Source organism: Mastomys coucha, unplaced genomic scaffold, assembly GCF_008632895.1.
Source record: "Mastomys coucha isolate ucsf_1 unplaced genomic scaffold, UCSF_Mcou_1 pScaffold18, whole genome shotgun sequence".
In the NCBI taxonomy this organism is placed as follows: domain Eukaryota; kingdom Metazoa; phylum Chordata; class Mammalia; order Rodentia; family Muridae; genus Mastomys; species Mastomys coucha.
In genome coordinates, this window is record NW_022196900.1 from 74,499,665 (window position 1) to 74,514,094 (window position 14,430).

The following is a 14,430-nucleotide window of genomic DNA, read 5'->3' on the forward strand; positions in this document are numbered from 1 at the left end:
CTCTTAGGCTGTCTTTCCCTAACCAATTCCTCCCCAGCAGAAAGCAAACTTCTCTAAAGGGGCTCACAATGGCCAGAGTCTAAATGAAGCTGATGGCGCTTCCTGGGTCTTGTAGGTTACCTGTTCTAGAAAACTCGTCTTCTGCAGGCGACACTTCCCACGCCCATCACATGGTATCTGTGGTGCCCAGCCGTTACCCTCGCTGGTTCACTCTTGGACACTTGGAATCACAGCAGTGTGAACTGGCCTCCACCATGCTGACTGCTGCCAAAGGTAAGCACAGGTAGACATTAGATCCAGCATCCCCACCTAGGACCTGAACTCTCCTAAAAAAGAGAAACCATGTGTTCCCTTTTGACAGGAGCAGTAGGGATCTTCATGTTGACTGTTAGAAAAAGGAACCTGGATTCAAACCAGAATTTGCCTTAGTTACTTTAAAATCATAAGACCCTGAATATATAGAATCAAATGATTTTTACATTTCTTAAAAAACAGTTGTCGCATATTATGTGTCTGGTACATGAGTACCAGTGTTCAGTGAGGGCAGAGGTTTCTGATCCCCTCAGAGATGGAGTTACAAGTGGTTGTGAGCCCCGACATGGGTTCTACAAACTGAACTTGGGTTCTCTGCAAGAGCAATATGTTCTCTAACCAAAATTCATCTCTCTAGCTCCATAATCACATGGTTTTTATTTGTTTATGTTTATTTGGTTTTTGTTTGTCAGTTTGTTTGTTTTGAGACAGGGTTTCTCTGTGTAGACCTGGCTGTCTTGGAACTCACTCTGTAGACCAGGCTAGCCCTGGATTCACCCAGATCCTCATTGCTTCTGCCTCCCAAGAGCTAGGATTAAAGGTGTGCACCACCACACATGGCCTGATAATCAAATGATTTTTACATTATCTTCTTTTTTTTTTTTTAAAGGTTTATTTATTTATTTTATGTGAGTACACTGTTGCCGTCTTCAGACAAATCAGAAGAGGGTATCTGGTCTTATTACAGATGGTTGTGAGCCACCATGTGGTTGCTGGGAATTGAACTCAGGAACTCTGGAAGAGCAGTCAGTGCTCTTAACCGCTGAGCCATCTCTCCAGCCCTTAAGTTAACTTCCATCTGACAAAATCAGTTTAGTTTTCCAGTATCAGTTTCAAAATCTATAAAATAGGATCATTGTCGGTGACCTCTCAGCCTCAAAGCCCTATAACTCTCCATGCTAAGTCAGAGGGTAGAGAATGGAATGACTCTGCCCCTGGGGGCTCCTGTAGTCATGTTAGCGCTGCAGGCTTCATCACAAAAAGAAGTGAAGAGAAGCTCTAGACAAAGAGCTGCAATAAAATCCCAGCTGCTGTGGACCCTGAGTATTTTGTACCAGAAAACTGTGGATATTTATTTATTTATTTATTTTTGTTTTGTTTTCAAGATAGGGTCTCTCTGTATAGCCCTGGCTTCTCTTTTGTTTCTTAAGACAGGATTTCTCTGTGGGACTCTGGCTGTCCTGAAACTTACTCTGTAGACCAGGCTGGCTTCAAACTCAGATTCACCTGCCTCTGCCTCCCAAATGTTTAGATTAAAGACTGTTCGCCACCACTGCCTGGCTGTCTTTTTGTTGTTGTTGTTGTTGTTGTTTTTCTAATTAAAAGTATCTTTCAGAAGCTAGAAGAGGCATCAGATCCCAGGGAGCTGGAATTGCAAGCTTTATAAGGTGCCTATTATGGTTGTTGGGATACAAACTTGGATCTTAATGAGAGAACAGCAAGTGTCTTAGCTAACAGGCTGTCTCCCCGCCCCTTGAACTTACTTACCCTTTATGGATGTTTTGGAAGACAAACTCAGAAATGATAAATCTGCATCATGGAAGTTTATTTCTTCAGCCACCTAAAGTTGTGGCAAAATATAATATATATAATAGTATATTTATATAAGTATATATTTCTCTGTCAGTAAGAGACAAAGTGTTAATATCTCTAAATTCAAAGTCCCTCAGATCATCAAGTAGTCTTGATTATAAAAGTGTTTCCAATTCAGTGTAAGAATTTATATCCCAAAGAGTTTTTAAGCTTATCAGGAGGCTGGGCTGCAACCCAGTTGGTAGAGTATGTGCCTAGCATGCTTGAAGCCCTGGGTGTGAGCTCCAGCACTGCATAAATCAGGCATTGCAGTACACATCTATAATCACAGTGTTTAGGAGGTGTAAGAGGATCAGGAGTTCAAAGTCAGATTCTGCTACATAAGTTCAAGGCCATCCTGGAATACATGAAACTATTCCAGATTTGTCTCCAACAACAACAACAAAAAAAAAAACAAACAAAAAACAAAAACAAAAACAAAACAAAACAAAACAAAAAAAAAAAAAACCGGAAAGTTAACAGTCCAACTTTAAAACTTACTAAAGCCAGAAGTAGCATATGCCTTTAATCCTAGTACTCAGGAGGCAGAAGGCTCTCTGAATTTGAGGCCAATCTGGTCTACAGAGTAAGTTCTGGGATAGCCAGAACTACATAATGAGACTGTGTCTCAAAAATAAAATAGGGCTAGAACTGCTCTTCCTGGAGTCCTGAGTTCAATTCCCAGCAACCACATTATGGTTCACAGCCATCTGTAATGAGATCTGATATCCTCTTCTGGCATGCAGGCATGGATGCAAATGGAGCACTCACATATATAAATAATCTTAAAATGATAAAAATAAAACTGACTGCTGGGCAGTGCTGGCACACGCACGCCTTTAATCCCAGCACTTGGGAGGCAGAGGCAGGTGGATTTCTGAGTTCAAGGCCAGCCTGGACTACAGAGTGAGTTCCAGGACAGCCAGGGCTACACAGAGAAACCCTGTCTCAAAAAAAACAAAAAATAAAAAAAATAAAAAATAAATAAAAGTGACCAAAGAACTAAAAAGATGTTTTGCCAAAGAAGATCTACAGATAGCAAACAAGCATATAAAATGATATTCAGGGGGCTGGTGAGATGGTTCAACAGGTAAGAGCACCAACTGCTCTTCTGAAGGTCCTGAGTTCAAATCCCAGCAACCACATGGTGGCTCACAACCATCTGTAATGAGATCTGACGTCCTCTTCTGGTGTGTCTGAAGACAGCTATAGTGTACTTATTTATAATAATAAATCTTTTTTAAAATGATATTCAGGATATTACTAGGAAATTGTGAATTAAATCAAGATACCACTATATACTGTTAGAATTGCCAAGATCAAAATATTGGCAGTACGGTGGCACAACAGAAATGCTCATTGCTATGGGAATGTAAAATAGCACAGCCACTTTGGAAGACAGTTTGGCAGGTTTTTGGTTTTGGTTTGGTTTGTTTTTTAACAAAGCTAAATGTAGTCCAGCAGTCATGTTCCTAGGTATTACCCAAAAGAGTCAAAACATATACATACCCAAACCTGCAAAGGAATATTCATATATCTATTCATAATTGCCCTCAAAGCAGCCAAAATGTTCTTCACAAGGTGAAAAGATAAACTGTGATATATCCATACAATGAAATGTTATCTTAACAATAAAACAAAATAAACTTCCCACACAGGAACCTCAATATGTATTCCATATTGCAAGAAGCCAATCTGAAAAAGCTATGTAATTCCAACTGTATAAAATTATAGTTGCCAGCTGGGCAATGGTGCCACATGCCTTTAATCCCAGCACTTGGGAGGCAGAGGCAGGTGGATTTCTGAGTTGGAGGCCAGCCTGGTCTACAGAGTGAATTCCAGGACAGCCAGGGCTACACAGAGAAACCCTGTCTCAAAAAACAAAACAAAACAAAATTTTAGTTGCCATGTCCAGGAGAAATGGGGAAAAGTTTGAAGAACACAGGAGATTTTAGGCCAATGAAACTAGCCTGTATGACATTGATTATGGACTTAACTTTTAGAAAAAAGATGGGAGAGGTGAATCCATGTGGGTGTGTAGGAACAGAAAGATCCACTATGCATTTAGAAGAGATGACTTGATCAACCAGAAGAGATGGTAGCATTCAGAATCATTGGGTAAATTAGCATAGTTCAACTAGTGTTTGCTGCAATCAGCTTACTGTCTCAGGGAAACTGAAAAGAATCCTCCCTCTACCTTTTCCAATGACTATAGGAGATACGCTAAGGCTACGAACTATTCTGGAAGCAATACAGAAGCACATCCATTCTTCCTCCCTCATCTTCAAACTAGCTCAAGATGCATTCAAGATTGCTACTCCCACGGACAGCAGTACAGACAGCACTCTGCTCAACGTAGCCCTGGAGCTGGGGCTACAGGTACGAGTATGACACCACTGTCCCTGCTTTAGGTCTCTAGAGTAATGACAATTGGCAGAAGTTATTCCAGAGGGAATGAACATGAGCCATGTCTGGATCTTTCTGTCTTCCAGGATATCAGTTCTAGGGTAGACAAAAAGTAAGGACTCTATTAAAAGTGGCCTCCATGGGCTGGCAAGATGGCTTGGCGGGTAAGAGCACTGACTGCTCTTCTGAAGGTCCTGAGTTCAAATCCCAGCAACTACATGGTGGCTCACAACCACCCATTATGAGATATGACACCTTCTTCTGGTGTGTCAGAAGTCAGCTACAGTGTACTTATATATAATAATAAATAAATCTTTGGGCCGGAGCAAGCAGGGACTGAGTGAGCAAGGGCGAGGGCCAACCAGAGCGAGCATGGTTGACTGAAGTGAGCAGAGGTCCTAAAAATTCAATTCCCAACAACTACATGAAGGCTCACAACCATCTGTACAACTACAGTTATTCACATGCATTAAATAAATAAATATTTTTTAAAAGTTGCCTCCATTTTAAAGTTAAGGCCAGAAGTGAAATAGCTTTAGGCATTGTAGGGTCTCCATCTTCTCTATCTCTACCTTCCTTCAAGTCAGTCAAGGTATAAGAAAAGTCTGTTGTCAGTCTTGAGGAAGCCCCGTATCTAGTAAGAGGAGTAGAGAGAAACTAAACATATCCACACAGAGAGAAAAGACCACTAATTTAATAATGTAAAACATAGCCGGGCGATGGTGGCGCAGCCTTTAATCCCAGCACTTGGGAGGCAGAGGCAGGTGGATTTCTGAGTTCAAGGCCAGCCTGGTCTACAGAGTGAGTTCCAGGACAGCCAGGGCTACACAGAGAAACCCTGTCTCGAAAAAAAACAAAATAAATAAATAAATAAATAAATAAATAAATAAATAATGTAAAACATTTGTTATTGAGCTGGAAATGTATCTCATTTGGTAGAGTGCTTACCTACATGACATAAGATCAAGGATTGAGATTGACCCCTACCATTGCATAAACTGGGCTTAGCAGGATAAATCTTTGATGTCAGTGCTGGGAAGGTAGAGGCAGAAATATTAGAAGTTCTAAGTCATGGAGAATTGAAGGTCAGCCTGGGCTACATGAGACCCTGTCTCAAGCAAACAGAAAATACCTATTCCATAAAAGAATAGTATGAGGTAGAAGGGAGGAGAGGCTCTCTCATCTGTGAGGTGTGGCCACTGGAAGCCTCTTTTGTGTCTAGGTGATGCGGATGACCTTATCAACCCTTAATTGGAGGCGTCGAGAGATGGTCCGATGGCTGGTTACTTGTGCTACAGAAGTGGGTGAGTCTTACACCTCCCTCTTCCCCCTGGGGAGTTTCTAGGCTCAACTTTTGGGACAGGACCGTGAATCCTTGGCACTGTCATACTTCTATTCCTGGTGGCCTGGGAACGGATGTGCTTCTAGAAGACAGCCTCAGTGTCAGCCAGCCTCAGCTCTCATTGCTTGGTCCATACCCTGATGTCGACAGCACCTTGACCCTCTGTGGTTAGAGAAATGTCTGAGAGAATGATTTCACCCACGTGCTCCCTACAGAGGGAGTTGGCTCAATGGTTTGGTCCCAGTCTCTTCTATGCTTTTGAAAACTCACAGGCAACCTGGAGGCTTAGGAACCATTCTAGAACCCAAAGCCCCAGCACAAAACTCTCCTCAAAAGCCAGAGCTCCTAGGGAAACCGAGGGCCCCGCCTTGGGGCAGACAAACCTGGGGCTCTGTTGGTTCATCTCTATGAAGGGCTGAGGGTGCTCTGGGCTGGGGTGGGAAGAGACCCCATAGGGTCTGGCCATTTGGGATGTTCCCCTTACCTTGGTTTGCCTTAGATCATCGAAGGGCTGCTAAGGAGTAGAGAGAACTCGTCTGCAGGCCAAGTTCTGACCCCAAGTCTGGACAGACTTGATTGGGACCAAGTAGCCACTACTGACCCCAGGTTCTCCCTGACAGGTGTGCGGGCCCTGGTGAGCATCTTGCAGAGCTGGTACACACTCTTCACCCCAACTGAGGCTACAAGTATTGTGGCCGCCACAGCTGTATCCCACACCACTATCCTGCGCCTCAGCCTTGACTACCCACAGCGGGAGGAACTGGCTAGCTGTGCTCGCACACTGGCCCTACAGTGTGCTATGAAGGATCCACAGAGCTGTGCCTTATCAGCTCTTACACTTTGTGAGAAAGACCACATTGCCTTTGAGGCAGCCTACCAGATTGCCATTGATGCTGCTGCCGGTGGCATGACTCATTCACAGCTGTTCACCATTGCCCGCTACATGGAGCTCCGTGGCTACCCGCTACGTGCCTTCAAGCTGGCCTCACTGGCCATGAGCCATCTTAACCTGGCCTACAACCAGGACACCCATCCAGCCATCAATGATGTGCTCTGGGCTTGTGCTCTCAGCCACTCTCTGGGTAAGAATGAACTGGCAGCTCTCATCCCCCTGGTGGTGAAGAGTGTGCACTGTGCCACAGTGCTTTCTGATATCCTGCGTCGGTGCACTGTGACTGCACCAGGCCTGGCAGGCATCCCAGGTCGCCGCAGCTCTGGAAAGCTCATGTCAACGGACAAAGCTCCACTGCGCCAGCTACTGGATGCGACCATCAATGCCTATATCAACACCACACACTCCCGTCTGACACACATCAGTCCCCGCCACTACGGAGAGTTCATTGAGTTTCTAAGCAAGGCTCGTGAGACCTTCCTACTGCCCCAGGATGGTCACTTGCAATTTGCCCAATTCATTGACAACCTCAAACAGATATACAAAGGCAAGAAGAAGCTGATGCTGCTGGTTCGGGAGCGCTTTGGCTGAAAAAGTGGATAACTTGCTGCTAGGGCAGCCTGGGCTCCCAGGTCAGGACAAGGACTCTGAAACATCTGTCTACCCTGAGAGGACTCAGTACCACAGACCTAAGGATGGGGAGAGTCCGACTTTAACCAGTATTCCTGCCTTGGCACGCTTCTCACTCCAGCTCTACTCTGCCTGGAGGAGCTGGACCCTGCAGACCGGTCAGAAGCCCCCCACAACATGTCACCTCACGCCCCTATATCCTGCGTGTCCTGGCCACTGGCCCCACTCCCTTGGCAAACACAGAAAACTGTTCCGTCTCAGGGATTGCTTAACCAGAGAAAACAGAAGCATATATGGTACTGTAAATACTATAGTATATGTGTCGTCAAGCATTGTAAAGCTGTAACTATTTATAATTCTGACTCTGATTTGACGGGCACTTAAAGTAGCTGTGGGTGGGAGGAGAGGCTTGTTTTCTGAGGAGACTCACAACCATTTCTCAGGTTTCCCATACAGAGTACATGCTGTTGGCAGTGGATAAATGGGGGCAGCAGGGAGAAAAATGGACAGTTAAAATCCAAGTCTAGTCTTGTGTGTGTAGAAACTGTGGACTGAAGGTAGGACAGCTAGCCTAGTGTTCATTGAGGGGCAGAGGTCAAGAGTGGGCTTAGATATTTCTCACAAAGTTGTGAACACTGAAGCTCCTGCCTCTGCCTCACACACTCCAGGAGCCTGATGAACACCCGAATAACAAGTGCAGGGAGAAGACGAAGGTCCAGGAAGCCACTGAGCTTACAAGATACATCTGCTCTGGTCACCTTTATGTTAGAGAATCTGCTTTCATCTCCAATTTGTATGTGTGTATATCTGTATGAACATGTGTCTATGTACGATGATACACATGAGCATGCCTGTGTCAGTTCTGTTGTGTGACATGTGTTAGACTGGGTTTCATTTGTGTGTGATAATGCATACTTAAGTGTTAAGTGTACTCATGTCTTCATGTTTAGTGTATGTGTGTATCTAGGCTCACACGGGTATCTATGTGTAAACATGTTTGTCTCTGAGTGTATGCCTGCTGACCATGATGTGTCTTTATGCAAGTGGTCTCTACAAGTAGTCTGTCAGTGTCTTCACACTTGAGGATCTGCATGAGTGTGCCTTCTTTCTGCCAACCCTCTTGCCCATCCATTCCTTAGTCTCTTGCTAGCTGAGCATTGTTACGCATCTCTGTGCCTCCTCTGTTTACCTTCTCTCAGCAAACACATTTCTAAGCAAGTGTCCCTCTGCTCGTAAGACTGGCCACTTTCACTCCAGGTTCTTTTTTTACACAAACATGTTTTCTTCCTCCAACTCTCTACCTCAAACTTCCTCTGCCTACTTTCATCATGATCCCATTGGTAGCTCATTTGGAGGCTGAGGCTGGTATTCCTTTAGCCGTGCCCTTCCTAATTTCTAGTTCTAGCGGATAAGCCCCTTCTTAGGCCATGCTGACCTCCAGTGTATCATGTTTGTACTACATCATGACCTCTATGCTTAGCCTGGAATTATAGGACGTAGCAAGGGCATTCAGAAGACTCAGTTGGATACAGGTGTCTTCGGTGTTTACTGTTTTGTGTCTTAGTTCCTGAGTTGGGTGGGGTTTGATAGGGAAGGGGTGGTGTAGCTAGAGTATAAACTAAGGGCCTTTCTGTCTGATTTACTTTTTCTCTTTGAAAACTACTTGTCATCTTTTTTATTCCAAGCTGACCAGTAAGTTGTATTCGCTGTTTGTGGCTACTGATGTGTTACTGTCCAGCCAAGGGCCCCTACACTGTCTCAGCCCAATGGGTTGGCAAAAAAGGAGAAGCCACTCCCATTCTGTATCATGATTGCCCTTTTTTTTAGCAAGTATGTGAACTCAGTGCTTTTCTATGAATAAATCATGGATCACAGAAAAGATTTTTCTAAAAGCAGAAATTGTGTTCTCTCAGTAAGTGAGGCCCTTCTCTCCTGTGATGGAACAGGGAGCTGGTTGGGCCTAAACAGAGATATAGAATAATGGACAGATGGAAGATTCCTCACATCACACGCATGTCCATAGCTCTAAGGCACCTCAAAATTTTGTCCTAAGAAATGGTACTCTCCTAATATCACATGACACAAGATTCTGAGAAAATCAGTGGGTATAACTCAGAAGATAATGCACAATGAACTTAAATGCCAGGGGACCCTTTGGCTTCAGAGGCCTTTTTGCCTAAGGCTCCAATCCTAAGCAACTTAGCTCTGTCTCTCTCTGCCTTTCCATACTATGGCATCAAAACCAGTCTCCTTAGCTCCCATTTACTTTTAGCTCCTCTTCCCCTCCTGAACTCTGAAGTGTTTTAGTGTCTTTTGTGCCCCTTTTGAGCGATCTTCTCCTTCCTTCAGAGACACACAGCCCTGTGGTACAGAGGCCCTGACCCTTGTCTAGAAATGCCATAGCCCCAGCTACCTGGAAAGCTGTACCCAGTATCATGTCACTCCTGAGCTTGCATGGCTGTTAGCATGACGGTCGTGTGAGCCTGGAGTTGATGCTGTAGTGTGTGCTCCCTTCTTCACCAATACCGAATATGCAGAGGAAGTATAACAAAAGGAACAAATGAGCTGGGCCTGCTGGTATGCACCTTTAATTCTAGCACTGGAGAGGCAGGTAGGTGGATCTCTGTGAGTCTGAGGCTGTGTGTGTGTGTGTGTGTGTGTGTGTGTGTGAGAGAGAGAGAGAGATATGGGGGATGGGCAGGAAGGGAGGGGGCTTCAGAAAGAACTAAGAATAAGGACATAAGCCTTTATAAAGGAACATGCTAGACTCCAGCTCTGGAAGTTTTATTCTCCTGGAAACAATCTCTGTTGGTGGCACTCGGGCAGAAAGACATATACTTAATTCTGTCGAAGCAGACGTGAATGTTTGTGTACAGCATCCACAAAGGCTCCTACACGTTCTGGGTCCATGTCAGGGTAAAGCCCATGCCCTAGGTTGGCAATGTAGCGTTGTGGCCCAAAGTCATCCAGCATCTGCTGCACCAGTCGACCAATCTCTTCCTAGAGAACCAAGAGGGTACTGTCTAGAGGAGAGGCCAGCAAAGCTGCATCCTCTCTGCACACATGCGCAGAGTGCTTCTACACAGGGTCACTGTCATAAGTCCCAGACATTAAGAAAATAGAAGTGAGGAGCCTGTGAGATGGCTCAGCAGGCCAGTTGCTTGCTATGCAACCCTGATGATCTCAGTTCAATCACTAGGACCCATAAAAAGGTAGAAGAAAACTGACTCCACAAAGCTGTCCTCTAACCTTATATGCACCATAGCATACAGACCCAACACACAATAATAATATTACCAAAAAATACAAATGAGAGCTGGGTGTGATGGGGTATATCCATAATCCTAGTACTTTAGGGGAGAGAGGCGGGACGATAAGTTCAAGGCCAACCTCAGCAATACAGTGAGGTTGAGGCTAACCTGGGCTACATAAAAGACTCTGTCTTAAAAAAGGGAGGCAGGATTAGGGACTTAACTCAGTGGTAGAAAGCTTGCCCAGCAAGCACACAGCTCTGGGTTGGGTCGTTAGCATCAAGGAGCTTCCATGGGCATGACAGACAAATGAACAGCCACAAAAATAAAATTTAAATTCTAAAAATGTCCTGCTTTCCTAAGAGCGTACATTATATGCATATAATTGAGGAGAAGGGAGAGAGGTGTAATAAAACTATACATGGGCAGTGGTGGTGCATGCCTTTAATCCCAGCACTTGGGATGCAGAGGCAGGTGGATTTCTGAGTTCAAGGCCAGCCTGGTCTACAGAGTGAGTTACAGGACAGCCAGGGCTACACAGAGAAAAAAAAAGAAAAAAACTATACATATGTGATCCCAACCATTGCACAGTGCACAGAGAAAACCTTGTACATACATGTTGGACCCAGTTATTACCTCAGATGCATACAAGGCACAGGGATCCAGGTTCCCCTGCAGAGTCACTGCCTTCCCGACACGCTCCCTGGAAGCAGAGCCATTGCCACAGTCTCGCTGCATTATTTAGGGATTTTACCCCCTCCACCTCAGCCTCTCCTGCCCATTCCTCCGTTACTCACCGGGCTTTCTTTGGAGCCACTGTCCAGTCAAGTCCAACTACCTCATAGCCAGCCTGGGCCAGCTCTTCCAGGGCAAAATGCCCATCCTTCGCAAAGATGATCTGGAGAGAAAGAGCAGATCTCTGATGCTAAGCCTTTCTTGGGTGCGCTTTGGCTGCCCTCCAGTGGTGATTTCAGTCTATCCAGGCTGAGTGCTGCAACCTTCACTCCACCTGTCACAGTCCTCACCATGGGCACTGGTGCCAGGCCTGCCTTCTGCAACCCAGCCTTCACTCGCTTGGCCACATCACGGATGTAGGGCAGTGCAAACTTGCTGAAGAGCTCGGAGCCAAGATGTCCTGCGTGGGACTCAAAGAGCTGCAATGCCTGTAAACAGGTGACAAGAAAAACACACAAAGAGGAAGTACCTCAGGCTCCACATATACACGATGTCTTAATTCTCCTCAGGTGACTTTAAACCCTGACACATTCCCCAGGGCTTGGATCTCAAGTCCAGTCAACAAGTTTTGCCTTAAAAGAAAAAATAGAAGCCAGCAGTGGTTGTGCACACCTTTAATCCCAGCACTTGGGAAGCAGAGGCAGGTGGACCTGTGAGTTTGTGAGTTTGAGGCCAGCCTGGTCTACAGATTGAGTTTCAGGACAGCCAGGGATACATAGAGGGAAAAAAAAAAAGAAAGACAGACAGACAGGCAGTGGTGCACACGACTTTAACTTCAGCACATGGGAGGCAGAAGCAGGGAGATCAAAAAAAAAATTTTTTTTTTTACCTTCTCCAGATCCTAACAGCAGCTTCACACTCCAAATACTCAGACCTTAAAGCCCTGCTAACAGTTTCAGGAAGGGCTAAGAATCTAAATGGTTCTCAACCTGTGTGTCACAACCCCTTTGGAGTGGAATGACCCTCTCACACAGATCACCTATCAGATATCCTACATACCAGATATTTACATTACGATTCACAACAGTAGGAAAATGACAGCTATGAAATAGCAACAAAATAATTTTATAGTTGGGGTTTACCACACCATGAGGAACTGTGTTAAAGGTCACAGTGTTGGGAAGGTTGAGAACCACTTAGATACTCTAACCAGTTCACTGGAGGACAAGCAGCAGCCCTGCTTTCTCCAGTTCAGAAAGCCATTTACTTACTTGTCCCTAAGAACTCACCTGAGCACCAGCAGCCACTTGTCCTATTAGATATGGGACCAGAGCATCGGCAAGTATGCCAAGCAGCTTGTGACTGGCCTGTGGCCTCTGGTAGAGCCATCGCTTGGCCTGAGCCATGGTGCTTGAACTGCCGCCTTCAACCATGTATGTCATCAGGGTCCACTGCAGAAAGATTTCAGACAGCAGAGCATAGAATCCCTTGTCTATTCCAGACCTACTAGCCTGACCTCTTCATGCTCCCCTCCATACCCCTGGGCAGCATTACCGGAGCACCAGCAAAGCCAATTAGTGGCACACGTCCAGCCAGCTTTTGTCGGGTAAGGGTGATGGCTTGGAACACATAGCCTAACTCTGAAGCCGCTGCTGCTGGATCCCGTAGACGCTCTAAGTCCCGCTCTTCTCTTAATGGCTCTGGAAAGCTGGGTCCTTTGCCAGGTATCATAGTCACCTCCATGCCCAGTGCCTTAAGGGGGATAAAATATCTGGGTACACAACCTGGAACTCAGAGGGAAGGTTTCTGTTCAACACAGGCAACAAAGACTAAAACCCACATTGCAAACTCCATTCCTAGTGTTTTCCTCTTCCCAGTTACGTATTTATCTTGAAACCTGACAGGACAAAGGATTTCCAATGAGTGCTTTCCTCCCTCTCCCCTCTTTTTTTTTAAAGTCCACATTCTAGGATCAGGATTGAATACCTGGGGTACTACAAGGATGTCGGAGAAAATGATGGCAGCATCCAGAGGAAACCTTCGCAGTGGCTACAGGGAATAGCAAATAGATTAGTAAGGCAACACACTGAGGGCATAAACCCCACCCTCGTTTGTGGGGTCCTCACCTGCAGAGTCAGTTCACAGCAGGCCTCAGGAGATCGACAGGTGCTGAAGAAGTCCTGGGCAGCCCTGGTTTCCCTAAACTCTACAAGAGGAGATGGAGGACAGGACTCAACCATGAGGTCTTCCAAAGATACCATCTTCTCCTGAAGAACTTCACCACTTAGAATTTCAGGCTTTATCTAGACCATAGCTTGGTCCCTGACCTGGTAAGTACCGGCCTGCTTGTCTCATGCACCAAACGGGGGTATAGTCTGTTTCCTCTCCCCAGGCTGCTCTCAGGAACGTGTCATTCTTCAGCTCCGGAAAATTCTGGAGTCTGGAGATCAGGTGGAAGGTATAGGTAGGAGTAAATGTCATTATGCTAGACTGGGCTCTGGGGAAGGCTCGGGTTCAGTCAGGTTGTTTGTTATCTGCCTCCTCCAGGCCTGCTTGCAAACCATGGCTCTCCGCCCATACCGCCTCCCCTCTATCAGGTGGCGCACAAGCTTCCAGGAGGAGGGCCCCACTAGGGCCTCTTTCCTACACATTTGTCCACTTTCCCAAGCTCAGAGAAACTGGAGACTACGGGAGTGGAGTGAAAATCCAGTAAGGAAGTTTAAGGAAAAGAAGTTAATTTCAGGAACCGAGAGACAAGCTTCGGAAGTGGGGACCCCCAAAACGAGAAATAAAAGCTCAAAGCTAATGGTCCCAGCTGCTAGTTAGAAGGTCTGAGTCACCTCAAAAAAAAAGTCTCAGAACGCAGTCCCTCAAGGTAGTCCCTGGAATGGAGATTGAGGGGAGGGGGAGGAGGGCAGGGAGCGGGAAAGGTTCCGTTCCATGACTGGGAGACTTGGAATCTCAGCGACTTGGGTTCGTACTTGGGGATCTCCAGAAAAATAAGAGTTTAAGGGCATATCCCTGAGTTAGAAGACTCGGATCAGAAAGCAACGCCACAGCGCGTGCAGCAGAAAACTCACCCCGACCCGTTCGCCTCCATGGTAAACAGTGACTGAGCGGTCACCGCTTTAATCTGAGTCTCCGCCCCGACAGTCCAGGCCCCGCCCCTTCCTGAGGCGAGCCCTGGGCGTCGCCATCTTGGGAACCACGTGACCAATCCAGTGACAGCTGTGGGGCTGTCTTCCCTGCTGCCCGTAGGACCCCAACAATTTTTTCACCGTAAAGTCCACTGTTGCGACGCAGTAACAAACGACCCAAAGCAATGACTTCCCAATACATGTTGAAACTTT

General features: G+C 45.9%; 2 protein-coding genes across 2 annotated transcripts in view; one reads left to right on the forward strand and one right to left on the reverse strand.

Moving 5' to 3' along the window:
• The window catches only part of Zswim5 (zinc finger SWIM-type containing 5), a 106,851-nt gene extending 97,804 nt beyond the window's left edge, over nt 1–9,047 (forward strand). The window contains exons 11-14 of the mRNA XM_031378320.1: nt 116–273; nt 4,100–4,263; nt 5,513–5,594; nt 6,253–9,047. Of these exons, the coding sequence (XP_031234180.1) occupies nt 116–273; nt 4,100–4,263; nt 5,513–5,594; nt 6,253–7,115 (1,267 nt within the window). The 3' untranslated portion in view covers nt 7,116–9,047. The remainder of the gene's footprint in view (nt 1–115; nt 274–4,099; nt 4,264–5,512; nt 5,595–6,252) is intronic.
• An 867-nt stretch (nt 9,048–9,914) lies between these two features.
• Nucleotides 9,915–14,271, reverse strand: Urod (uroporphyrinogen decarboxylase). The gene is made up of 10 exons (XM_031378321.1): nt 14,161–14,271; nt 13,408–13,520; nt 13,207–13,286; nt 13,067–13,129; nt 12,635–12,832; nt 12,370–12,531; nt 11,431–11,568; nt 11,203–11,303; nt 11,042–11,108; nt 9,915–10,154 (listed from the first exon to the last, which is right to left on the reverse strand). Exons 1-10 carry the CDS (start codon nt 14,178–14,180, stop codon nt 9,993–9,995), a joined length of 1,104 nt encoding a protein of 367 aa, XP_031234181.1. The 5' UTR covers nt 14,181–14,271; the 3' UTR covers nt 9,915–9,992.
• Between the last annotated feature and the right edge of the window lie 159 nt (nt 14,272–14,430).